This window comes from Pipistrellus kuhlii, unplaced genomic scaffold (assembly GCF_014108245.1).
Source record: "Pipistrellus kuhlii isolate mPipKuh1 unplaced genomic scaffold, mPipKuh1.p scaffold_m20_p_6, whole genome shotgun sequence".
Lineage (NCBI taxonomy): Eukaryota > Metazoa > Chordata > Mammalia > Chiroptera > Vespertilionidae > Pipistrellus > Pipistrellus kuhlii.
In genome coordinates this window covers 26603222-26629267 of record NW_023425562.1, presented here as the reverse complement: position 1 = coordinate 26629267, position 26046 = coordinate 26603222, and the positions used below count along the sequence as shown (strand labels likewise).

General features: G+C 36.5%; 1 protein-coding gene across 4 annotated transcripts in view; it reads right to left on the bottom strand.

Annotated features, from left to right (window-relative positions):
• Positions 1-2820: 2820 nt before the first annotated feature.
• The window catches only part of PTPN2 (protein tyrosine phosphatase non-receptor type 2), a 54347-nt gene continuing 31121 nt past the window's right edge, over positions 2821-26046 (bottom strand). For 2 of the 4 annotated variants that reach the window (XM_036419367.2, XM_036419366.2), the window contains 5 exons: positions 17948-18157; positions 16833-16985; positions 13547-13728; positions 10447-10548; positions 2821-3190 (listed from right to left, as the gene is read on the bottom strand). In XM_036419367.2, the coding sequence (XP_036275260.1) occupies positions 3169-3190; positions 10447-10548; positions 13547-13728; positions 16833-16985; positions 17948-18157 (669 nt within the window). In that variant the 3' untranslated portion in view covers positions 2821-3168. Of the gene's footprint in view, positions 3191-6969; positions 7088-8801; positions 10549-13546; positions 13729-16832; positions 16986-17947; positions 18158-26046 lie in introns of those variants that run through there. The other 2 variants (XR_004984497.2, XM_036419365.2) reach the window with 2 other exon arrangements.

Below are 26046 nucleotides of genomic sequence, written 5' to 3'. Positions count from 1 at the left end.
TCTCCCTTCCTCTCTGTACAAAATCAATAAAATGTATTTTAAAAAATACTCTGCTTCAAAACTTCCATATGTCCTTGGGTGATGATTAAATAAGTAAATAAAATAACTTGTGCAGGAAGTAGCTGATGTGTTGCTCACATTGATGTTTCTCCCTCTCCCCCTCAAAAAAAATCAATAGGCATAAAATTTTCATTAAACCAGATAAGTTCTAGAGATCTGTACAACATTGTAACTATTGACAACAATAATGTAGTGTATACTTAACATTTTGTTTTTTAATATATTATATTGATTTCTTACAGAGAGGAAAGGAGAGGGTTAGAAACATCAATGGGAGAGAAACGTCGATCAGCTGCCTCCTACACACCTCCTACTGGGGATGTGTCCACAGCCAAGGTACATACATGCCCTTGACCAGAACTGAACTGGGCCCTTCAGTCCACAGGCCAATGCTCTATCCACTGAGCCAGACTAGTTAGGGCTTAACATTTTATTGAGGATAGATCTCATGTTAAGTGTGGGGGGGGGGGGGGCGCGTGGGGGGGTGGGGAGGAGAGAGGCAAAGGACTGAGACAGACAACCCAGAGAAAGGTCTGAGTCTTAAGAAGAAAGCTTCTAAAGAGTTGTTAAAAAAAAAAAAAAATTGTTAATATCACCATCAAGTCACATAAGGTAGAAATGAAGTTTTGATTACATCTGGCTATAGTATGAGTTAAGATAACCTTATTAGGTCATTTCTGGAGTGATATGAGAAATTCAGACACTAGTGGGGTAAATACGGGAAGTGAGGAAATTGATGCAGTTCTTATAACCTCTTTTTAAAAATTCTGTTTAAAGTATTATAAATTCTTTTTCCTCCATTGATCTCTCCCTGCTCATTCCCACCTCCCATCTCCCCCCATCCCCCGCCCCAGCACATGCCTTCACCCCCCCTACTGGCTGTGTTCATGGGTTACGCTTAGTATATGCATGCATGCAAGTCCTTTGGTTGATCTTTCATGGTCTTCTCCCCTTTCCCTCTACCTCCTCTCCTTCCCTCCCCCAAAGGTTGGATGGTCTGTTCGATGCTTCTGTCTCTGGATCTATTTTTAGTTTATGTTGTTCATTATATTCCACCCTAGAGGCCCAGTTCAAGAAAATTCATGCACTCGAGGGGGGTCCCTCAGCCCCGCCTGCCCCCCTCTCACACTCCGGGAGCCCTCAGGGGCGGGAGGTAACCCGGCAATCAGGGGAAGGCGACACCCCCATTACACCTCTGCTGCTGCCACTGCCAGCAGCGCCTTGGCCTGCCGTTTACCTGAGCCTCTGGTGGCCCTTGGCGGCTGTGCAGCTGCCATCCATGGCTTGCCTGCACCTTGGGCTGGCTCTGGGTGGCTGTGCAGCTGCCATCCAAGGTTTGCCTGCACCTTGGGCTGGCTCTGGGCGGCTGTGCAGCTGCCATCCATGGCTTGCCTGCACCTTGGGCTGGCTCTGGGTGGCTGTGCAGCTGCCATCCAAGGTTTGCCTGCACCTTGGGCTGGCTCTGGGTGGCTGTGCAGCTGCCATCCAAGGTTTGCCTGTGCCACAGGCCTGCCCTGGGCAGCTGAGAGATTCCGGAGGCAGGCACGCTGTGCGCCTGCCACCCTGGTACTGGGCACTGCCATCTTTGAGGGCCTGGCCGTCAATTAGCATATTCCTTCTTCATTAGATAGGATATGAGATCATGTGATATTTACCTTTCTCCAAAATTGGCTTATTTCTCTGATAACTCTTAAGCTTTGTTGAAACAATGGCTTATCTTTGCTGTACTACTTCGTGGTATAATACACTTTTCATTCATTCTTTAGGAAATATTTAGCAGGGATTAATAGTTTGCTTACTCCTAAAAATAGGCCTAAGAAACCCTAGAAAAGAGATGAAAAGAACATAAGGTTATCTAAAATTTTTAAGAGAGAAAATAAAGGGGAAAAAAGGTAAAATCTATTTATTTAATAAACAGTATTATAAAACTTTTACAGTTGGCAAAACAAAATAAGTTATGAATTATTATTGTTAAGGTGATGCTTATGTGATGTAGAGGCTCAAGTATCTTTGGATAAGAATATCACCAATGACTCAACAATTGACTGGATACATAGCCCAAACCCATCCTTAGTTGGGAAATTAAATAATAAAGGAGTCAAAGCCTCAACTCAGAAAAGAACTGATGGTCTTTTTATAACAAGAAATGTTTGGTGGCCAAAACCGGTTTGGCTCAGCGGTAGAGCGTCAGTCTGCGGACTGAAAGGTTCCAGGTTCGATTCCTGTCAAGGGCATGTACCTTGGTTGTGGGCACATCCCTGGTAGGGGGTGTGCAAGAGGCAGCTAGTCGATGTTTCTCTCTCATCGATGTTTCTAGCTCTCTATCTCTCTCCCTTCCTCTCTGTAAGAAAAATCAATAAAATATATTTTAAAAAAAAAAGAAAGAAAATGGTGGAAACACAATACTATGTTAGATAAATAATATTGTGATTTTTTAAAAACTGCAATGGGTTGCTATACTTATTTGAAATTAATACCATTATCAATCTATATCCATATTACTATTTTTTCAAGCAATAAAAGAATATTACTTTCCTTTTATTGTTTTTACCTAATTTATATTAATAGACTACTGACGGGTAACAAAACAAAAACAAACAAACAAACACAAAAAAAAACCTCAAAAATCAGGTGCCAGTGTTATGAACCAATTTCAACTTACATGTCAATTATTTAATTATAAAAATTTGGGAATAAATCCTTAAGAAAACATTATTTGAAGTAGAGCTGTGCTAAGATAATGCACACAAACCAATACAGTCTATTTAATAAAAATATTTAATGCTGCCAAAAAGTATAAAAATACAGTAGAAGTGGCAGTACAATACAAAGTAGTCTTTCCTAATTTATTTCTTTTACATCTTTCCACGTTTTATACATTAGATTAAAAAACTTAACAATACATCAAAGTAGAGAGTTCTGCAAAGTCTTCTGCTGGTGGTGATCTTCTTTCCCTGGATGTAAAGTTTACTTTGTAAACAGACAAATGTGAGGCAATCTACGGGTTTATTAAGCCTCACATTAGTTTCCGGAGTGGGCTTCAGGTCTTGCTTTGCACATCAATGGTTCAAAATTTATAGCTGCAGAATATTCTCAAGTCATGAGTATTTAGGTGTCTGTCAATCTTGGCCTAAAACATAAAATAAGAAGTCATCTATTCAATTCATATTTACCAAACACACAGATGTACATAGATACACACAAACATAAAAGGACTAACAATGAACTAAAAAGGCAACAAAAAACATTCCAACGTATCACATCCAATCACACTAAGTACTTCACTGGATTGCTGGTAAAATTGCTTCAGAGCTAGGTTTTCAAACAGAATTGGTGGTGTGAGGTAGGTTCATGTTAAAATACCATAACTCATATTGTTTTTCAGGAATTACTATGAATTTTGTTGGTCATTTTTATTACTCAAGAAATAACCTCCATGTGAAATATACTGACAGACAGGTTTTAAAAAAATGTACCCACAACAGTTTAGCAAGACTATATGTATGTGCTAGACTTACCAATACTTTGGCATTCAATTCAAAAGTCTAATCCAATTTGGACCTCCACTGAATCATACTGCTAAAAATATTATGAATGTTATGTTTGAATAGTAAAATCACAGACTGTTAGCAGCATGCTTTTTGTCTTGAAGATAATACTAGAGAATATAGCAATATAAAACTGGTGACACAATTTAGTTACTATCAATATAAAAGAAAACACAGACATAAAGTAATTGATTTATTGTATTTTAATGCCAAAAAGATAATGAGAGTTTAAACAAACAATAGACAGATGAAATAGCTATTTTTAGGGCAGTTGAGTTTTTTTTATGTTATTTTACAATGTTTGCAAATAGCCAAATTTTTTAGATAAATATTTCCATTCTTCCCCCAAATTCCCTCACTACCACAAAAAAAAACCCCAAATCTAAGTACTTGTCATTATTGTATCCCCACATACATAAACAGGATATATAAACCATACCCACATATATTTTTCCAAAACATTTAGTCAAAAACCCCAAAATACCATGAGTGGAGCTTCTCCTGACTACTGGCTCCTTCTACCGAAGTAAAGAGTAATAGTACCAAGCACTCTGGTGTTCTCAATACCGGTTTTTCTTAGATTTCCCAGCACTGACAGAGAAATGTCAAGTCATCAAGAAAACAGTCTCCTTAGATGTCTGTGGGTCACCAAAACTACTATGGCTGCTTAGTGTGCTGCTACAAAAAACACCTTTGTTCCCCAGAATTCACAAAATTGTTCAGTGAAACAACGGAACTTAATCCAGTCAAATTGCATGAAGTATTGGTTTATCCTGAACATTTTGATGTTACAGTATTTCTCTGGTCTATTGGTAATTTAAACTGTTTCGCAAGATTTTTGTTGGGAAAAAATATGTTTCATTTAAGAAATAGAGGATTACTTATACATTTTAACAAGTAAAAGTAGTTGCCTAATGTTTTTCAACCTAAATATCTGGTTTAAATATTACATAAAAACTGAGTCAGTGTGATATAATAGATAAAATATGAGATCTGGAGTTAATGGGATTCTAAAAAGTAGAGTTTGAATCCCAGCTCTGGCACGTACTAGCTGAGCAATTTTGAACAAGGTACTTATCTTTCGACTCAGTTTTATTACCTCAAAATAGAGGTTATGTGATGTATCTAGAAGAGGTACTATGGGGGTTAAATTTAGGTTATGTATTTAAACTGACTGGCAGAACTGTAGGTCTTCAACATACAATGCTGTCTTCCCTAACAGGGTATTAAAGACACAATTACCAAAGAAAATTACCATTTACAATGAAAAGAAACTGAGTGTTTTTGAAAATTCACTTTTTTTTTCCTTTAAGTATTATTATAGAGAACAAGAAAATAAGATGAAATCATTGGGATGGTTAATTAATTTAAAAGGCCATGTATTTGCAAAGGTAAATGGGCATTTTAGGGGGGGAAATTCACCTGAATAATGTTTTGCTGTTTTACTAATATTTAACAAGATGAGAGTAAAATCTGTTCAAATAAATTAAGTGGAATTAGTCCTGCTTGGTGCTTCCTTTGGAGCAGTAAGTATGTGAGTAGCCCTCAGATACTAACCCCCGTACTAATGCTGGAATGGAATGAGAACTGGGCTCACAGACAGAGCAAAATCTTCCCAAGCTGGCTCCATATCTGAAGTAACAGAAAATCAAAACTGCACCCAAGCCCTAGCCAGTTTGGCTCAGTGGATAGAGTGTCAGCCTGGGAACCAAAGTGTCCCGAGTTCGATTCCAGCCAAGAGCCCATGCCCAGGTTGAGGGCTTAATCCCCAGTAGGGTGTGTGCTGGAGGCAGCTGATTGGTGATTCTCTCCAATCATTGATGTTTCTATCTCTTTATCTCTACCTTCCTCTCTGAAATCAATAAAAAAAATACATGTTTTTGTTTGTTTTTTTTAAAAAAAACTGCACCCAAATAGTTTTGCCATTGAAATAATAAAAACTTTTCTAAAATGAGCAAAGCATTGCCTTATTAACAAAATGAGCTTACCTAGTTTTCCTCTTCTGAATTCCCAAACTCTAAACATTTTATAGTAGACATTTGAAATATCAAAACCATTAGGTGTCTAAAACATCTATGCCAAATGGTCTCTTTAAATAAAAAAATTCCTAAGCAATTCTCCTTATAGTTCCCCAAACATACTATGCAATGGAAAACTAGACATTAAAATCAACTCTGTAATATCCTCACTAAATCCCATAATTCTCATATTCCACTCAAAATTATAAAACCAAAATAGAGAGAGTTCAAAGGATGAACTTTGCCCTCTCCCAGTGGACTGCACAGAGGTGTCAGAGCACTTTTACATGTTTTCACTGTCAGCTGTTCAGCTTGTCACTGACCAAGACAAAGCCTCCCAAACCAACCAATGGCTTTCTGTCTGAACCCTGCTTCCGCTCGGCAGCACTGTGATGGAGTGAATACACACGACTTGAGAAAAGGATCAGCAGCATTAATTAACTGCTAATGTAGAAATGAGAACATAGGAACACTGCGCAGACAGTTCTGCTATGTACTTAGTTCCAGACCAGGATCAATGCAACAAGTTCCAACGTCGGCCACTCTGTACCCTCCACCCTCTGCTGGTGTGCAGCAGACTAACAGATTCACACTCCCTACCCCTGACAAACCCACGTGGACCCACTGGAAGAAATTAAGTCAATGTTGGCAGGTGTATCTCCTAGACTCTTGCCTGAACACAGATATACATAGTAAGCACTAGGCTTATAACGAACTACATTTTAAAAAATCTCTATAGCTGAAACCGGTTTGGCTCAGTGGTAGAGCGTCGGTCTTCGGACTGAAAGGTCCCAGGTTCGATTCCGGTCAGGGGCATGTACATTGGTTGCGGGCACATCTCCGGTAGGGGGTGTGCAAAAGGCAGCTGGTGGGTGTTTCTCTCTCATCGACGTTTCTGGCTCTCTATCTCTCTCCCTTCCTCTCTGTAAAGAATCAAGAAAATATATATATTTTTTTAAATCTCAGACATCTCACATAGCAGAATTTAAAAAAAATAAAAATAAAAAATCTCTATAAGATTTATATCTAAAAGTAAAAATCAAGGGCAACTAGATTTAAAATATAATAGCCAGGCAGGCATTTTTGGAAATGTAGGTACTCATTAAAATAAGAGTACATAATGGTCAATATAAAATTTCTAATATAACCAGGTTCTGGCCTGTGTTTATATAGAATCTAGTCAGAGAAATTTTTCAAAGAGGGAAATGACTTGTTAAGTCTTTCTTGGAAAGATATCTAATTCTAAAATAAACTATACACATGAGACTTTTCAAAGATAACGTAAAAGAATGTAGAAATGCCAAGTCTCAGGTTGATTATGACTTAATAATAACACCACCTACCTCAAAAGCTTGTTGTGAGGATTAAATAGGATAATATAACATATGAAAAGTGCTTAGCACAGTGCTTGGCACACAGTAAACGATCAATAATGGTAGCAACCATCACTTTGAACTGATGCTGAAAACAAAGAAGGAATTGATATTAAAACTGAAGGATTGCTCGATGTCATAAACTACTTTATAAACCAGTATGTATCTTTTGATTCACACCATCAATTCTAGTTTATATAAAAAAATATTCATAAAATTAAAAAGTTACAACTCCTTCCTCTGACATACCTGTTAAGGCAGAGCTATCAATACTTTTTTTTTCAATCAATAAGATTTTTACTTCCTTTATCTTTTTGTGTTCATTCCTTGATAGAAATATTAACTCACAGTGAAATGGACCAAAAAGATAGAAAAATCAGAGCAAATATAGAAAATATTCTTTAAACATGAGAAATGGTCTTCATATTGTTCTAAAGTTCTCTATTACATTTTTAAGCCTCTTAAAATTTCAGGAAAAGGGTATTATTCTAATTTTACATATGGATAAATTATTGTATATATGAAGAATTATATTTTTGCCGAAACCGGTTTGGCTCAGTGGATAGAGCATCGGCCTGCAGACTCAAGGGTCCCGGGTTCGATTCCGGTCAAGGGCATGTACCTTGGTTGCGGGCACATCCCCAGTAAGGGGTGTGCAAGAAGCGGCTGATCGATGTTTCTCTCTCATCGATGTTTCTGACTTTCTATCCCTCTCCCTTCCTCTCTGTAAAAAAATCAATAAAATATATTTTAAAAAAGAATTATATTTTTACATATATGTGCAAGCATAGATAAAAATCAATATATGATAGCATAAAATACTTGGTGAAACTTGGAAACAAGTATATATCCAATTGGTGTAGCCAGAGAAGATGGCATTACATCAAAGGCTACTGTCAGTTTATTAGCAGGGGTAAATATAAACAAAAATGAACTGGATGTTATTGTAAATGTTCTTTTCTTAAATAATAAAGCCTTTGACTTTAAAAATATCCCTTTTTCTTCTTTAACCTATTAAAAATATTACTACTTCACTAAAATCAAACTATACAACTGTCTTTGAAATGTTATAATTAGAAAATATTATGAAGACCTAAGGATACACAAATTATGCAAATATGTAGAACCCATCATGGATTAATAACTTTTCCTCTGGCTGTTACCTGAGAAGGCAGGAGCCATGTTTGTGCCCTTCGCTCTGATTAGCATCCCTCGTTTAATGAAGGGTCAAGATAAGGACAGTAGGCACCACAGCAAGTGGCCATAGATCATCAATAATTAGCACATGGCACCTACCAAAATATTATTGTTGGTAAAAACGTAACACACTCTCCTCAAGGACCTGCTTGGAGGAGGTAAGATGACTAACACTGCAGAAGTTCATCCACAAATGTTTACTACACTGACTATAATTTTAAAAATATGTTACAACGAACACTACCCAGGACAGACAGCAGACAAAAAGCAAAGCTGCAATACCGAATCCAATGAAGCTCATTCTCCTGCAGTGGGGTAGTGTGCATTATGATCAGCATCTGCTTGCCATAAGATGTCTTTACCTTTTTGTTTAAAGCAAGGCTACCCTTCAATTGGAAATTTAATATGGTCGCAGCCATATCTGAGTTGCAGAATAATATAGTGTACTTTAGCAAAGCAAGGCAAGTTGGAAAGAAAGATTTTAAATAATGAATTAAAACATAAATGTCTTGGTGCCTGAACACAGATTTAATGCAGACAGACATAAGAAAATGTCCCTCTTACCTCCTTTCCATTTAAAGGTTACAGGACACAGTAATACTGAATTAGGACACAGGCAGAAGTTTATTTAATATGTAGTGCCACCTACATCCTGCTTTCATACTTGCAGAACAATTAACACATTCAAGAAGGCTACGAAATCAACTCCAAACATGTCTAAACCAATGGTTTTCAAACTGTTTTTTAAATTATAACTAATTCCTTAAAATAAAATTAAACTTCAGCAAAAATATTTATGTAGTATATAGAGAGATAAAGGAGACAGAGAGATGGTCCGGTTGAAAGTAAAGTTTGCTAGCTTAGAGTCTTTCCTACCACTTTTTGTTGACCCCTTGGAAATCTAATGAGCACAGTTTGAAAACCAGTGAAATAAATGTATTTCATTATTTCAGCAATTAAATGTATAACAATTATTTAAAGTTTAAGTTAAATATGTTGAACACTTAATGGAATGTAGGGTATGAAGAAAACTGCCATTCCAGCGGCAGTTAAATTCATTAAACAATATACTTTTAAAATATCCATTAAGAAGTTAAAGGGACAATGTAAAGTTTGTATAATACATCATCATACTATTTATTTAAGTAGAAAGAACTTAAAAATATTTATTTCAAAATTTCAGTCTCATATACTGAAATCATGGCAGTAAAATGGTGCTCCTTATTTTTATTTTCTAAATCATGATTTATTTACCCCAATTATAAATTAGGATAGTTACATTGAAATCTTCATAAAAAATAAAAAGTATAAGTAACGGGCTTTACAGAAACCAATTTCTTTACAAAGTCTTGATCAACAGTATTACCTAACTATTCAGTAAGGAGAATTTCCTTTCAAATATATTTTTAGGGAAAATTTTTTTCTTTTATTTTCTTTTTAAAATTGGAAAAACCATAAAACATAAAAGAAATGCATATATATGGTAAAAAAAAAAAAAAAAAAAAAAAAAAAGCTTACTAAGAGTTCTAACTGCTCAAATTTCTCCTTATGAAAATATCCAGTACAATTGAACCAACATACAATTTTTTTATAACAAATTTTTCAAATTTAGCTTTCTAAAAAAGTACATTTAACTACAAAAGTAAGATTAAATACTTATAAAATATATTTACCTTGAAATGGTTAAGAATATAAATTATTGATGCTCATGTCAATAGTACATTATACGTTACACACATTATTTAAAGGTAATTTTCTTTTCAGTAATAATGTAGATAAAACCACAATATTTATTGCTTGTATCAAGTGCAGGTTAAAATCCAGGTAGCCTCAAAAACAAATCCTTGTGATAAAGGATATTTTTCAATCTGGTCAGGTGAAATATTACACTTAACATGTATGAATACAGTTGCAAAATGTACCAGTTTTAACAAGAATTAGAGTATTTTAGATCACCGTTTACAATTTGGGAGTAATGCCCTGAGATGTTGGGCTGAGGACTAAATATATTATTTATCTGGTTGGTTTCTATTCTATTGCTCCATCTTTGGGGACATGAGAAGTTTGCTAACAGAAACCTCCTTGAGATTAATGCAACACTGTCAGCTATTAGTGCAGAAGCTTGCTGGGCACAATTGTATTATTTATAGGACATTCTGCTGAAAAATCAGTGCCCAGCCAACAAAAGCGCCAACCAAAATGACTGACACAAACCCCATCTTAGTGAGAATAGGTTGCCAATATAACCACCTTTTTCTTTTTCGTTCAGTCTCATTTAGCCTCTGTTTGATCTGCTGCACCTTCTGAGCTGTGGTAGCTTTTCTGTCTTCTCGAATTCGTTTCCGTAGAACACTACGAATAAATATAAACAAATTATAACAAGTGCTTGGCAGAACTTAATTACTCTCATACAGAGGACCTGAACTCAAATATCCACACCCCCCCTCCACACACACACACACACACACACACACACACACACACATTATTTAACTCAAATACTGAAGTTTTTTTTTTTTTTAAATGAAAAGATTTGGCTCAAATAAACTCTTATAAAAATTCTCAAAAACATAAACTAAAAGGGATAAAAAGCCTAAGTACTCTAAACAGTCCAAAGATGTGTTCTGATAATATATAAAATATTAATGAATACTTTTAGTAGAACCTGATAACAAGCACTGAGATTTCTTTCTTGAACTGGTGACTGTCAGTTTCCTCCCTCTCTACTACCCTTTCTCCCTCTCTCCCTTCCTTTCTTTCTATTTTTTTTTAAATATATTTTTTATTTTTCACAGAGAGGAAGAGAGAGGGATAGAGAGTTAGAAACATCGATGAGAGAGAATCATCAATCAGCTGCCTCTTGCACAGCCCCCTCTGGGGACGTGCCCGCAACCAAGGTACATGCCCTTGCCCGGAATCGAACCCGGGACCTTTCAGTCCACAGGCCGACGCTCTATCCACTGAGCCAAACCGGTCCCGGCTCTATTTTTTTTTTTTAATTGATTAAGTTATTATATATGTGTCCTTATCCCTCCATTGTCTCCCAACCCACCCACTCATGCCCTCACCCCCCTGGTGTCTGTGTCTATTGGTTAGGCTTATATGCATGCATACAAGTCCTTGGGTTGATCTCTTTTCTTTCTTTGCTAACCAGCCAGAAGTGGAAGATAAGCGAGTCCGCTAGCATCTGATCCCCTTTTGAGTTTATGTTTGATTTTTGACAAAGGCCCTTGATAAAAGCCATCAACTTAATATGTCCAAGAACAGTCTGTCGTGGGAGTGCCTATTACTCTGTCCATACAGATCTCTAGCTTCCATTTGCTTATTTAATACAGACTTTATATTCCAATGGAAGCTCTTCGATTTCTAAAATACATAACCCTAGGACTACATAAAGAACAACAAAAGGCAACACGTAAATTACAATTGCCTATATTGCCGCAAAAAAATTAACAGTTTTCCTGTCTCCAAATTAAACATCGCCACAGTAATTTTCCTAAAGCATGACTTTGATCATGTAGCTTGATGAAAAATTTTGAATGCCTTTTCAGTGTCTACTACGACATTAAGAGCCAACTTTTTCCTAGCCAAATATTTAACCTGAATCTAATAATGAAAAACAATCAGAAAAATCCAGATTGAGGGGCATTCTAAAAGGAACTGGTCTAACCCTAGCAGGTTTGGCTTAGTGGCTAGAGGATCGGCCTGTGGACTGAAGGGTCCCGGGTTCGATTCTGGTCAAGGGCACATGCCCAGATTGCGGGCTTGTTCCCCGGAAGGCAGCCGATTGGTGGTTCTCTCTGATCATTGATGTTTCTCTCTCTCTCCCTCTCTGAAATCAATAAAAATATAGTTTTTAAAAAAGGAACTGGCCTAGAAGCAACAAAAATGCCAAAGTCAAGCAAGAAAAAAAGTGGCGAACAGTTCCAGATTAAAGGAGACTAAATAATCACATTAACCGGCCAGGTCAGTGTGGCTCAGTGGAAGTCACCATGGAGAGGTCACTATTCCATTTTCTGTCGGGATATATGCCATTTGCAGTCTTGATCTCCAGTAGGGAGTTTGCAGGAAGCAGCCAATCAATGATTCTCTCCAGTAGGGAGTTTGCAGGAAGCAGCCAATCAATGAGTCTTGATCTCCAGTAGGGAGTTTGCAGGAAGCAGCCAATCAATGATTCTCATCGTTGATGTTTTTATCTCTTTCTCCCTCTCCTTTCATCTCTCTGAAATCAATAAAAATATTTTTTTAAACATCATGTTAACCAAATACAATGCATGGTCCTCAATTAGATCTTGAATTAAAAAAATTGCTATAGAGGTTGGGACCATAAGTATAATATGTTCCAAAATTTAGATTATGGTGATGACTACACAATTGTAAATATATAAATCTATAGAAATGTATACTTTAACTGAATAAACTTAATAATGTAGATAATATCTAAAAATAATAATGTGGATTTTTTTACAACTATATTAGATATTAAAAAGTAATTATTACTATATTAAAATTTTTTCAAACTTTATTTTTTTTCAATAGAATTAAGCTTTAACATTCAATTAAATATTTTATAATTTTAGCTGAAACCGTTTGGCTCTCTGCGGACTGAAAGGTCCCAGGTTCGATTCTGGTCAAGGGCATGTACATTGGTTGCAGGCATATCCCCGGTGGGGGGTGTGCAGGAGGCGGCTGGTTGATGTTTCTCTCTCATCGACATTTCTAGTTTTCTATCTCTCCCTTCCTCTCTGTAAAAAATCAATAAAATTATTTTTTTTAAATGTATAATTTTATAAAAGCCAGATTATCAATTACATTATAACTATAGTATAAACCACATGTGTCAAACACAAGGCCCGCGGGCCAAATCCATCCCGCCAGGCCTTGCAATGTGGCCCGCACCGCGCTGTCATCACTGCACTCCACTGCGTTTCCATCACAATGACAGTTTATGACTGTTCAGTAAACCATTCGGCCCGCGATTTAGGCTGGATTTTAGATTTTGGACCCTTCTCTGATTGAGTTCGACACCCCTAGTATAAACACTACATAATTGTACAAATGGCAGTTATTCATACTATTTATTTTCTCTACTATGCTATATTTTAGCATCCAATTATATATATTAACTTTTGCATTCAATTAGTATTTTGTTTAGCATTTCCAAGGTGTCTGTCTACAAGTATTTGCTTATCAGAACGAAAAGTTCCTTGAGATCAGTGATCTAATCATATGCTATTTAAATACCCTCAGGTAATAAATAAATGATTATATTAGTTCAATAAACAAAGGGCCTACATTAGTTCACATCTACTGACCTTTCTAAAATACAGTCTCATCTTTTTATTCTTACCTCTCACTGTTTTCCTCCACAGTATCTTGCATTTTAGAGGACAGTCCTGTGTATCTGTCACCTGTCAGTTTTTCTTCTTCTAGCCCTATCCTGTTTCCATTGTATTTTTCATTCATTAGTTTGTTTGGTGAATGATCGAAAGCAGGACATAAATCTTCTTTAGAAAGTTCTTTCCACCGTTTCTAGATAAGGAAGAGAAAAAAAACAAATGCAAACACTCAGATTTTGTTTTTTCTTAATATTAAAAGAATTTCTGAATTGAAATTCTATAGTCAATTTAAGAAAACCCTATAATGTTAACTGCTAAATAGAAAAGGACCTCATTAAAATGTTTCTCATGGTAATTAGATTTTAACCAATGCTAGATTCTGTAAGACTCGTAATCCTCAGATATGCAACCCTAGAAGTGGTTACCAACATGGCACTTGAATGTGATCTAGTATCTCCTTATTCCTTGCCACTGTCTGATCTAATAAAGAACTGATGGTGAGATCTCCAAGCAGGTCCCCATGATGCCAAAGGACTTTAATTTGGTTGACCCTACTAGGCATTCTAGCAGCTCCAGGTAGCTAGCCCACCACCCAGTTAGGGAAAACTTCTCTAGTATGCATAGACTTCACAGTGGGCAGGATTTAGACCTCAGTGAAGAAAAACTACATTTTCTTCATCTATAAAACATCATCACCTACCCCTGAAGCCTGTTGTGATTAATAAGATAACCGGTGAAAGGGCCTAGAATCGTATCTAGCAAGCATTAGTCTCCTTTGCGCTTACTGCCACCCTTCCTAGAGAGAGAGGACGAGGAAGAAGAGGTGCAGAGCATTTCTAGGCCTCTGGAAGATAAAGCAGTGACAAAATACAGGCCAAAGGGAGAAGGTAAGTATAACCTCGACACAGGGGATCACTTCCTCTGAAGTCTTTCAAGAGCTAATAAGACAACCATCCATCTCCTGCCAATAACAAGAGCAGTAGAGGAGGCAGAAGGGAGAGCAATGGCTTTGATTATTTGTAACTTCAACACTGGCACAAAATGACTTGCTATAGACAGGGAGGCCCTCTTTGAGCACCCTATCATGGAAAGATGGCATCTCAGGTCTACAGAATAAGAAACTATATAGCTATTGTTGGAGGATTTTACTTTGATATAAAAAAGCATTGTGAAAAACAATGTTTGTATATTTACATTTTTTTAAATCCTGGAAAATTCATTAATACACTAATAAATTATTTTCTAATTTGCCTCATTATCATACAACAGGAATTAAAAAGAAAAGGGCATTTTACCACACTCCAACTATTTTTTAAAATATATTTTTTTCACAGAGAGGAGGGGAGAGGGATAGAAAGCTAGAAACATCGATGAGAGAGAAACATCGACCAGCTGCCTCCTGCACACCCCCCACCGGAGATGTGCCCACAGCCAATGTATGTGCCCTTGTCCAGAATTAAACGTGGGACCTTTCAGTCCACAGACCAATGCTCCATCCACTGAGCCAAACTGGTTTCAGCTCCTGTATATTACGTATATTATATTAATGTATCTTTTTGTTTTATAATAGTAGGTTCACAAAAGACTTAGAGAATGTAAAATTCTATAGTTTGTTATATTTGGAAGACAGTGAGTAATACAGTTTGGTATAATTTGGTGAGAAGATGAGAACACATAGAGCTGAATCCTGTGAGATGAGGCCAGAAAGGAAGCAGACATTAAGGACAGAAGTCTCTGAAATTCATTTGAGAAACAACAGGGTGAAACTAAACTCTCCTGAGCAATGACTTAAGAGGACTTAAGCCATATCCAGAAAGAATATTTTGCCAATAGTTGTTAAAATTACCATAATGGAACATTAGAGTAAGATGTGTTCCCTTTAGATGACTATATATCATTTTTCTTCCTTCCCTTATTTCAAATTTTTGTTATTAAGTCCAAATAGTTTTTTATATTGAAGAAGATGCAAGTCAGGAAACAAGATACTTACCAAGCATTTACTGTCCTAATGCTTCAAATACACTACTTTTTAATCCTAACAGGAATCTTAGGAGATAAGTACTACTATTGTTCTTATTATAACATTTTTATAGAAGAGATGGGTTGAGAGAGTTTAAGTAACTTATCCAAGTCTATGCAGCTAATAAATAGTAGCATCAGAATCTTAAACCAGTTACTCTGGATTATCTATCATATAAACCCTCATGATTATCTGTAAAAAGCACAGCAACTTCAAACACCAGATAGTTTAAGAAAGTACCCAAGAAACCTAGCCAGTTTTGCTATCAGCTTGCTGACTGAAGGGTCCCAGGTTCCATTCCAGTCAAGGGCACATGCCAGGGTTACGACTCAATCCCAGGAGGGGGCATGTTTCTATCTCTCTCTATATTTATCTCTCTCTCATCTCCTTCCTCTCTGAAATCAATAAAAATATATTTTTTAAAAAGTTACCCAATAAAAAATATTAAATTGTCTCCAGAATTTATATTGGTTAATATCTGAAGTTTCTATCCTCTACTAAGACCTAGTTATAGCAACTTGGCCTTATTCTAAACAAAACTAAACAATGTCAAAAAATGGGATAATGCCAAAAATCAAGTCTTATTGAGCCACATCCCAGAATATGCAACAAATTCAGAATCTGTCAACAAGAAAAGCTCTCAGTAAAGGATGTGTGTGTGTGTGTGTGTGTGTGTGTGTGTGTGTGTGTATGAGAGAGAGAGAGAGAGAGAGAGAGAGAGAGAGAGAGAGAGAGAGAGAATTAATGCTGGTGATTAAAATAAAACACAATGAAGTCATTTTGCCATGCCTCTGAGCAGCAAACTCACTCAATTAAATAGGCACTCCAAAATCAACTGCCTCAAACTCTCAAATAAATAAATAAATTAATAAAATTTTTAAAAGAATATTTTCAAAAGAATAAAGCCACCATAGAAAATATAACAATCTACTGCCATAAGTACTCAAGTTGCTCATTGTTATTTTCTGATTTGTTTGTTGTTGTTTTTTTCTATTTTATTTTAATGATTAAATGCTTAAACCCTCCTTATGTGAAAATTTTCTTTTCTTTAATGTAATATTGTTCCCAGTAGGGCTTTTGAGTAACAGGCAGGATTTCACATGAGGCTGAGGAAGTGAGCTTAAATTTTATAATTTTAAGATGGCCAGCTGAATTTGCCACATTAATGTAAATATACCTTTTGGAAGGGAGACTGTTAGTTGCTTAAATGGAGTGCAGTTATTTGATGCTAATCAGATTTATTACACAGGTACTATTTTTTCCCTGAAAAAGCTTACCTGTATATTTGAATCTCCCTTTATAAATTTTGCTCCTTCTATTATAGTCATATATGAAAATCTGAGTTGATCTGGTGTCTGAATAAGTCCCATTCGATATTTTCTCATATTCAGTAACAGTTGTTTAATGTTAATGTCATCTCCTTTCTCCATCTGCAAATAAGGTAGAAAGTAAATTATTAAAGTCTTTTGTTATTAAGAGTCCAGGAAAGAGAAGCAATACAGGATAATTGCTATGAGTTTTGGTATGTCCTATGTTTTTCCTTAAAAAAAAAGGGGGGGGGGGATAAGTTATCACCAAAGTTGTAACTTTGTACAAAACCACCATCCCCAGACACCTGTCCTCCCCCCTACCTCAACTGTTTAAGTAATAGATGGAGGACTTTGGTCCTTTAGCTGATTCACAATTGATTCCAAACCACTCACGGTAACCTAATTCAACCTGACCATTATTGGGTCTAAGGAAGGATTTATGACCAGTTCTGGCATAATGAGAGGTTCACTGAGATTATTATTGCTTTTTTTTTTTTTTAAAGAAGATTGTGGCAGGAGTAAAGCTTTTCGCCCTCTGCCCTTCCGTCTTCATGTCTGTGCACAGCAGCCATCTGGAGATGGTGAAGAAGAAAACAGAAAGAGCCTAGATCCACAATGACACTGGTGAGCCACTGCACCAGCCTTGGACTATTGATATGATATTATAACCACCATTACCGCCGTGTCACCCTTGCCCCCCAGCTAGAATAGAAAAAAGTTGCTGAAATTATGTTTGGCAGGGAACAGGCACAAACACAATTCAGTTTTAATATTCACCATTAATAGAATGTTTTAAACATGTCAAAGTTCATTTTGATATACCAATCCAATTTTTGAATGGAATATACTACATATAGGCATCAATAAATATATTAAGGTGTAATTGTCTTATACCTTGTAAGTGCAGCTGCAATAGTGTACATGAGATTTTTAGGGTTTTCTGTTTTTTGTTTTTTTGTAAAAAGGCATAAGTTTAAATTTAAAAAACATAATTCTAGGATACTGACATTAGAGCTTTCTTCTGCTCATGGAAACAATACAAAAGTAAACATGCCTAAAATTAGATCATAAGAGGCACTTACCAGAACAAGACATGTATCTACCAGAGAAAAGGTGCCTGACCGCCCAATGCCTGCACTACAGTGAATCACTGCAGGCCCATGTTCAGGATTCAAGGAACCAGATTCTCTCACTTTACATAAAAAATTCAGAAATGAAGCTGGTGATTCAGGGACTCCAAAATCTGGCCAGGTAGTATAATGAAAGTGAGATATTGTTCTGGTTTCACCACTCTAAAAGGTAAAAATCAAGGGGAAAAGTTAGTTCTAATTTTTTTCTTTTAAAATATTACTTCAGAAAGGTTATGTATTTTGTGCAATGTTTTTAATCCTATGGACTTTTTGTAGCTGATTTTTCCTTTGTGTTTTGATAATTTATACAAGTTCGGGAAGATTTTATCATTTAGAATATTTTAATAATAGCTAAATTATTTTGCAAGTGTATTCTAAGTGTTTTATGTATTGAATATTTAACTATCCTTTTTAAAAACCATTTATAGAAATGGGAGAAAACAGAACTAAAAGGTTAAGTCATTTATCCAACATCACACATTCAGAAATTGGCAGAGCCAGAATTTAAAGATGCAATCTGGTGCAGCATTTGGATTCTTAACCACTAACCTGTATCATATATGTTGCGAATTATTTCATTTTACTCATACATGATGATGAGTAAATTTTTCCCCCTACTTTTAAAAATGTCTACCATACCGAAACCGGTTTGGCTCAGTGGATAAGAGCATCGGCCTGTGGACTGAAAGGTCCCGGGTTCGATTCCGGTCAAGGGCATATACCTTGGTTGCGGGCATATCCCCAGTGGGGGATGTGCAAGAGGCAGCTGATCGATTATTCTCTCATCGATGTTTCTAACTCTCTATCTCTCTCTCTTCCTCTCTGTAAAAAATCAATAAAATTTTGGTTTCCCTTTTAAAAATTCCAATTTTAAAAAAGATATAGAATAAAGATTGATTAAAAAAAAAAGATATAATCTTTTCCATTCTGTGAATTATCTTTCAGATTCTGGTACAAAGGCACAGAGGAACAACTTAAGAATTAATTTTTAAAAATTAATTGAAATTGCTCTTTTAATTGCTGCTTTTCCCTATGGTAATAATTTCCAGTCCTAAAACTGTTTATATGCCTTTACTGATATGCTAAAATGGTTTACCAACATGCTAAATGTTTCCTGTCTCTTAATGCCTGCCTGGCATTCACTATCACTTCCTGGACATTCCTGATGATCTTTATTTCTGACTAACTCATTATGAAAATGTTCCTTAGCTTTTGCCAAATTGCCTTTTGCCCCAAGAAGCACTTATGTGCCTTATACTTTTCATTTCTGTAAACGAAGCAATAATCCTCTAACATGTCTTTACACAATTTTTCAGTTTTATTATGTTTTTGGAATGAGAAGCTATAAAAGCAACATAAAAAGTCATATTTTTAATGGTTATCAGCTAAACATTATTATTATTATAGCATCCCGCTTTCAATATAAATTTTCAAAACTAAAGTCAGTTTTCACTTAAACAAAACAAAACAATAAAATTTCCCCTTTTTCAGTAGAAATTAAGAGTCGTAAGTCCCAGACTATGTTATATCAGTCAGGTATAGAACTGATTTAAAAAAAAAAAAAGTGTAGAAATTTAAAAATATTTTTTAAAAAGGTTCAGTTATAGTGTGACTAATTTTATATCCAGCTTTCATAATTCCAAATATATCATGATCCTGCACAGATTAATATACTAGAGTACTAGAAGATCTCCCTATCCTATATAATAAAGAGCTAATATGCAAATCGTCATCACACCCTCACCCCATAATGGCTCACACACTCAACATTGGGGTGAGAGGAATGGGGACCAGTCAGGCTGTGGGCCAGGAGAGGGACAAGCCACATGCCCCACAGTCCCAGGCACCTGCGGCCGCGGCCCGGGTGAAGCCACCTGCCCAGAGTCCCCTGTGGCAGTGGCTGGCCCGTGTGCAAGCTGGCCCGAGTCCTGGGTGCTGTGGGCAGCCAGGAGGAAAGCTTGGGTCCCAGGTGTGGGGAGAGGCAAAGGCGGTTAGGAGTGATCAGGCCAGCAGGAGAGTAGTTAGGAGAGATCAGGCCAGTAGGGGAGCAGTTATGGGCAATCAGGCAGGCAGGCAGGTGAGCAGTTATGAGCCAGCGGTCTTGGATTGTGAGAGGCAGTCAGACATCATCTGAGGGGTCCCAGATTGGAGAGGGTGCAGGCCGGGCTGAGGGACACCCCTCCCACATGCACGAGTTTTGTGCACCAGGCCTCTAGTTACTAATAAAAGTGATCATTGTGGTTATTAGACTTCAAAATATTTCCAAAGTATGGGAAGTGAAGAAAGCCAGTCTGTAAAAGATACCTACTGTATGATTCCACTTACATGACAGTCTGAAAAAGGCAAAATTATAGGAATAGAAGCAGCTAGTGGATTTGAGGAGCTGGGGGAAGTGGGCGTAGGGCTGCCCATACACGGACATGAGAAAATTTGGAGAGGGATGTTGATGGGGGGGAGAGAGGGGGGATGGTGTTACACAACTAAATGCATTGTCAAAACTCAGAACTGTATACTAAAAAGATTCATCTTATTGTATATGCAAGAGGGAATTAAATTTACTATATTAAAGAAAGGTACTTAAAACATTCAAATTAAGGTTTTTACAAAGTCATAAATAGACAGGTAACAACCTGAAAACCACCTGCAGTGCTAACCATGCACAACAGAGCCAGACTTGTCCATGTGAGCCTAAACCAGGTACGGTATGAACCTGGTGGGTAACCCAAGTCTTGGGGAGGTAGCCCCAGGACCCTGCTTGCATTTAAGCTGTGTTCTTTAAGGTGTGGCCCAGTGTTCCTATGTGGTTATACGCTCAGTTATTGCATCAGCTAATGGCTCAAAACCTATAGTTACCTCACAATCTTAAGTGACTGCTTGCTTTTTCTTTGCTTGTATGATTTTGGCTCAAGTCTAGTGGTCCCTTGTGTGTTTTCCCCCCCAAATTCAGGTCATGCTGTCTGAGATACTCAAAGCCAGTTCCCAGAAATGCTTGCAATTATTTGTATAATACAGTCTTCTCCACTAATAGATTTTTGAAAATCAGTCTTTTTCTTCTCTACCAGACTAGACTAAAAAAATTCCTTAACTTAATCCTATTGGAGGGAAAAAAGATTAAAAAAACATAACTCATAAAACCATGTAAGTCCCAAAAGACCACATCAAGCAATAAGAGACTTATGCTTACTCTGTGGCATAAAAAAATGTTTTTATATGCATAACTGAACCCCCTTTCCCTCTTTTTCATGTGGGGGGAAAGGCTTGCCAATGGATAGAGCTAAAATAAAATGAATCTTTATTCCAAACAAGCTCTACATTTCAACTTTAGAATATCTGACAAACTCCTTATTTCAAAACTGTGGAAGCACTCTTTCCTCCTCCCAAGTCAACATGTCACATGAGTTTTTCTTCAGTGATGCCCAGTCCGTCCCTCCTACCCCTTTCCCACTTTTGTACCTCACACCCACATACAACTGGTTTGCATCTGAAACTGCATAACTATCCCCATCTCTGGCTGCTCTGTACATGTTTGCTAAATTTTCTCTGTAAAATGTTGCATTATGTGTACTAACTCTACATAAAAATGTCAGTGGGTCACTATTTTAAGGCAAAAAAAATCTCATTTACATTTTTTGAAGGAGAATTTTAAAGTCTTTGAATAAGGATCTCAAACTCATTATATGGGAAAGGGAGGGTGTAAAAGTAGGTTTACTGTTATTTGTATGAAAAAAACAATAATTAATAAATAACATTAAAAGTAAACTCTGTATTTCGCATAGTCACAACTGTAAACCTACGTCTGCTCCACCCTGTATATGGAGACCAGAAAGACAATCTAGAGTTGAGTAGGTTTGAGACAATGAGGAGTGATAGACTTAAGGCAATGATAAAATTTAAGTGCATTGCCGAAACCGGTTTGGCTCAGTGGTAGAGCATCGGTCTGCGGACTGAAAGGTTCCGGGTTCGATTCCCGTCAGGGGCATGTACGTTGGTTGTGGGCACATCCCTGGTGGGGGGTGTGCAGGAGGCAGCTGGTCGATGTTTCTCTCTCATCGACATTTCTGGCTCGCTATCTTTCTCCCTTCCTCTCTGTAAATAATCAATAAAAATATATTTAAAAAAAATTTTTTTTAAATTTAAGTGCATACCATCTAAAGTCATTTAAGTTAATTATTTTTATTATCAATATACATAAAATTATATATTTTCTAATTAGTATAAGAAATCTATACAGCTCTCTGGTTCCAAGTCTAATTATTTTTACACTTTAAGCATATATAGGAGGTACCAAGATTATGATTCCAAAAGGCTTTCATAAGCACTGTAAATGGGGTTAACAATAGTACTTACCTGAGAAGGCTATTGTGAGGAATAACTGAAACGACGAATGTAAAGTGCTTAACATATGCTTGCACGTGATAAATGTTTAACATAAACTATTTCTGAAACTATTACTCACTAATTGCCTTTATTGTAGCCCCTAATAAGCTCCAATCAATTGTAAACTCTCCACATTTTCTTTTCTTTTTTTAAAATATATTTTATTTTATTGATTTTTTACAGAGAGGAAGGGAGAGAGATAGAGAGCCAGAAATGTTGATGAGAGAGAAACATCGACCAGCTGCCTCTTGCACACCCCCTATCGGGGATGTGCCCGCAAATGATGTACATGCCCTTGACCGGAATTGAACCTGGGACCTTTCAGTCCACAGACCAACACTCTACCACTAAGCCAAACCGGTTTCGGCCAACTCTCCACATTTTCAATATCGTCACTTAATATTTCCTCTGCACTTAAAGGATATTGAAGTTTATTAACCCTATTTCCTAAATACTAATTTATCAACTAAGTACTCTCATTGTCACCGCCTTACTTTAGTCTCTCATTATTTTTGCCAGGAGACATATATTATCCATGTTAAATATTTAGTTTCTTTGATTTACCTAGTTTGAAGGATTAATAGAACTCACCAGATCCAAAGGGGAGGAGAGTGACATGAATAGTTAGGGTATGGGATTTTCATTCTAAGAGAAAAGCAATACTCAGGGGCATGGGCCCCCAAGGAAAAGCCTAGGTGGAAGTGTAAGTCTTTTGGCAAGAATAAATCCTGAGTGCCTGAGATTAGACAAGGAGGCAAGGACCAGACTGGGCCAGGTCATAGACTTCTGCATTGCCCATGGAAGGTTTTTAGAGCATGGTGGAAGAATCAGGCCTGTGTTTGAGAACGACCACTCAGGTGCAGTATGGTAAAAAAAAAAAAAATGTACTCAGTGCAATGGCAAAGGGAAGTTCAAAGGTAACAGGTAAGGATTGTGTCCATGAGGAGTTGAAAACTTTGTTATATGGATTCAAAATACATAGTACATGTACTGAAATAGTGAACAAACCAGTACAATGGTAAAACTTATATTATGGAGAGAAACTTGTAGTTGGTAGAAATAAATATATTGCAGATATGAGATCTAAGTAAGAAAATGGACACAAGTAAGATAGCACTTGAAGGCTACAAATAGAGAAGAAAGAAGAAGAGAGGGACTGTCAGGTGGGATAAACTTTTATGCTATTTTAACTCAAATCCCAGCTAAACTTCATAATACTTACATAGTCATCTATTTTGGACAAATCTCCAGGAACAGAGAAATAGAAAGCTAGCTGTTGGCATTACATTATTATTCCTGGAACTTGGTAAACATAAAGCTGGCCAACAATATTATGGAAAATAGTGAAAGGCAACTAAAAAAACACCTAAAAAAACAAGTAAGTACTCTTGCTGACCTTGTATTTTAAAAGCCCCTCAAAAATATCTTCATAGCTTAAGCCACAGGGCCACTTTAAAAGCAGAGATTGAATCTCTTCATTCAGGGCCAAAGTTCAGGCTCTTAGCTCTAATAAAGACACTGGAGAAAACTGCTGGTATGTAGCTTTACTGCTCCATTAGACAAGAGGTCTGTAAAGAGCAGGGCATGCGCTGACAGCTTTTTGTCTTGGATCCGTTAATAGCTACAAGCCAGACTCTTTTAGAAGCCAACTGGTTCTCTGAAGCTCAGGGATATCAAGAAAGATTTGCAGGGGAACGGGGGGAGGGGGGGAACACACACACGTAAGGGGGACAGGGGCCTGCTAGAGGGTCAATGAGGGGATAAAGGGGGGACATTCATAATACTTTCAACAATAAAGCTTATAAAAAAAAAAAAGATCTGCAGATGAGGTTAGCTATCCCTCATTATTTCTTTCTCCCTCAATCTGTTCTTTTCAATTGCCCTTACTCCACAGTCTTTTTCAATTCATTAGTATTACAAAGGAAAAAGATATACTAGGCAACTACAGCTAATAACTATGGATTCTGAACTGAGTCTTTGACATTGTTATGGTATTAATTCACCTGATACTTAATGACCCCATGGGACAGGTACATCACTACCCTCACCTTGCAGATGAGAAAACTGAGGCACAGAAGTTAAGTAATGAGTCCAAATCACACAACCAAGATCAGTGAGCTGGGCCTTAAACTCAGGCAATCTGGTTCCAGAGTCTAAATATCTAATCAAATGCAATTCTACCTTTCATACTGCAATGCTACTTTACTCTTCCAACATTCCTGGTTCAAACTAACGTTCATAAAATAGAATATAAACAAATTGTTGCTATTTAATTATGATAGACTGAACCCAGGCCAGTAAGAAATCATGCAGTTGCTAGCAACTAAAACAGAATGGCTGGTCAGCTCACATGGTAACCACAACTTTAAAAGATGCTTTAGAACAAGAACTTTGTTTTTCTACAATTAGCATCTTTTGAAAAGACTTAACCCCATGTCATTAGAATATAGGAAATCTGAATTTGAGTTCTGGTCTGTCACTTATTAGCTGAGTAGTCTATCTATAGGAGTGGGGGTGGGAAGAATCCTGTAACCTAATAGATTTTAGTGTTTGGTGATTTAAAAGAAAATATGAAATAAAGGGATAGTAAGAATATTTACTCTATCCACATTCTAGGAACACTGTGGGTCAAATGATATGTGAAAGTGTTTTGTTAACTGATAAATAAAATACAAAAGTCACTTATTATTTGAAATAAAATTAATTTTCAATTAGGTTTCAGAAACAAGGAAAAACATCTATGTTCTTCTTCATTTTAATGCCATAGAGATGAGGTACCTGCAATAAATACCAAAAGAAGATGATTCAGAGAACCATGAGAAGTTTATGGAAATGCAATTGTTTCTGGGAATAGCATTGTACAATCCAATATCAAATAGCTGTTGATGGATCACAATGCAGCGTAAGACATATGTAAATGGAACAGTTGGTGCAGAATAAATATAGTAAGGGAAACTTGAAAATGTATTAAGTCTAAGCCTTATAATTCCCAACCCTGAGCCTCCTTAAAGGATCTAAAGAGGTCACATAATAAGCTTAGTTATGGAATTCATGGAAAGTACATAGCATGCACCTGTGCTTAGAGTATAAAATAAAAACAGAGGTATAAAAGAGATCAACCACAGAAGTATTATTAGGTATCTAGAAAGTACTTTTATATATATATCCCTTTGTTATCTGTAAAGCTTTTTTTGTTAATAATCATGTTAGTCAATCAATCTACTTAATGGTTAACTAAAACAGTATCTCACATTATAGACTAGATACATTCTGCTTTCTTTTGTTTTCTTTTGTTTGGACTAGATAGATTCTTATGAATTTATGGCAGGCAAACATTTTCCTATTTTTCTTAGTTTCTAATTGCATTTCAGAATCACTCTCATTTAATATTTTCTAGTTATTCTAATTACAATACAAAGAAGGTAAAAGAGACAAGTGGGAAAAGGGGAGAAAGCTTGATCCCCAGCGTGACAATAGCAGGCTCACAATCCACCATTTACATGTATCTCAGCCAAGTACCAGAGAACAATTCTTACATTTCTGGGAAAAATCCAAGTATATAATCTTAAGACCACATGTTTAATTTATTTCACCATTTCTTCCAATTCAATAATGCCAAATTTCTGTGTGGTGAATCACTTAAATTAACAACCTTCCAGTAAGTTATTTTTTTA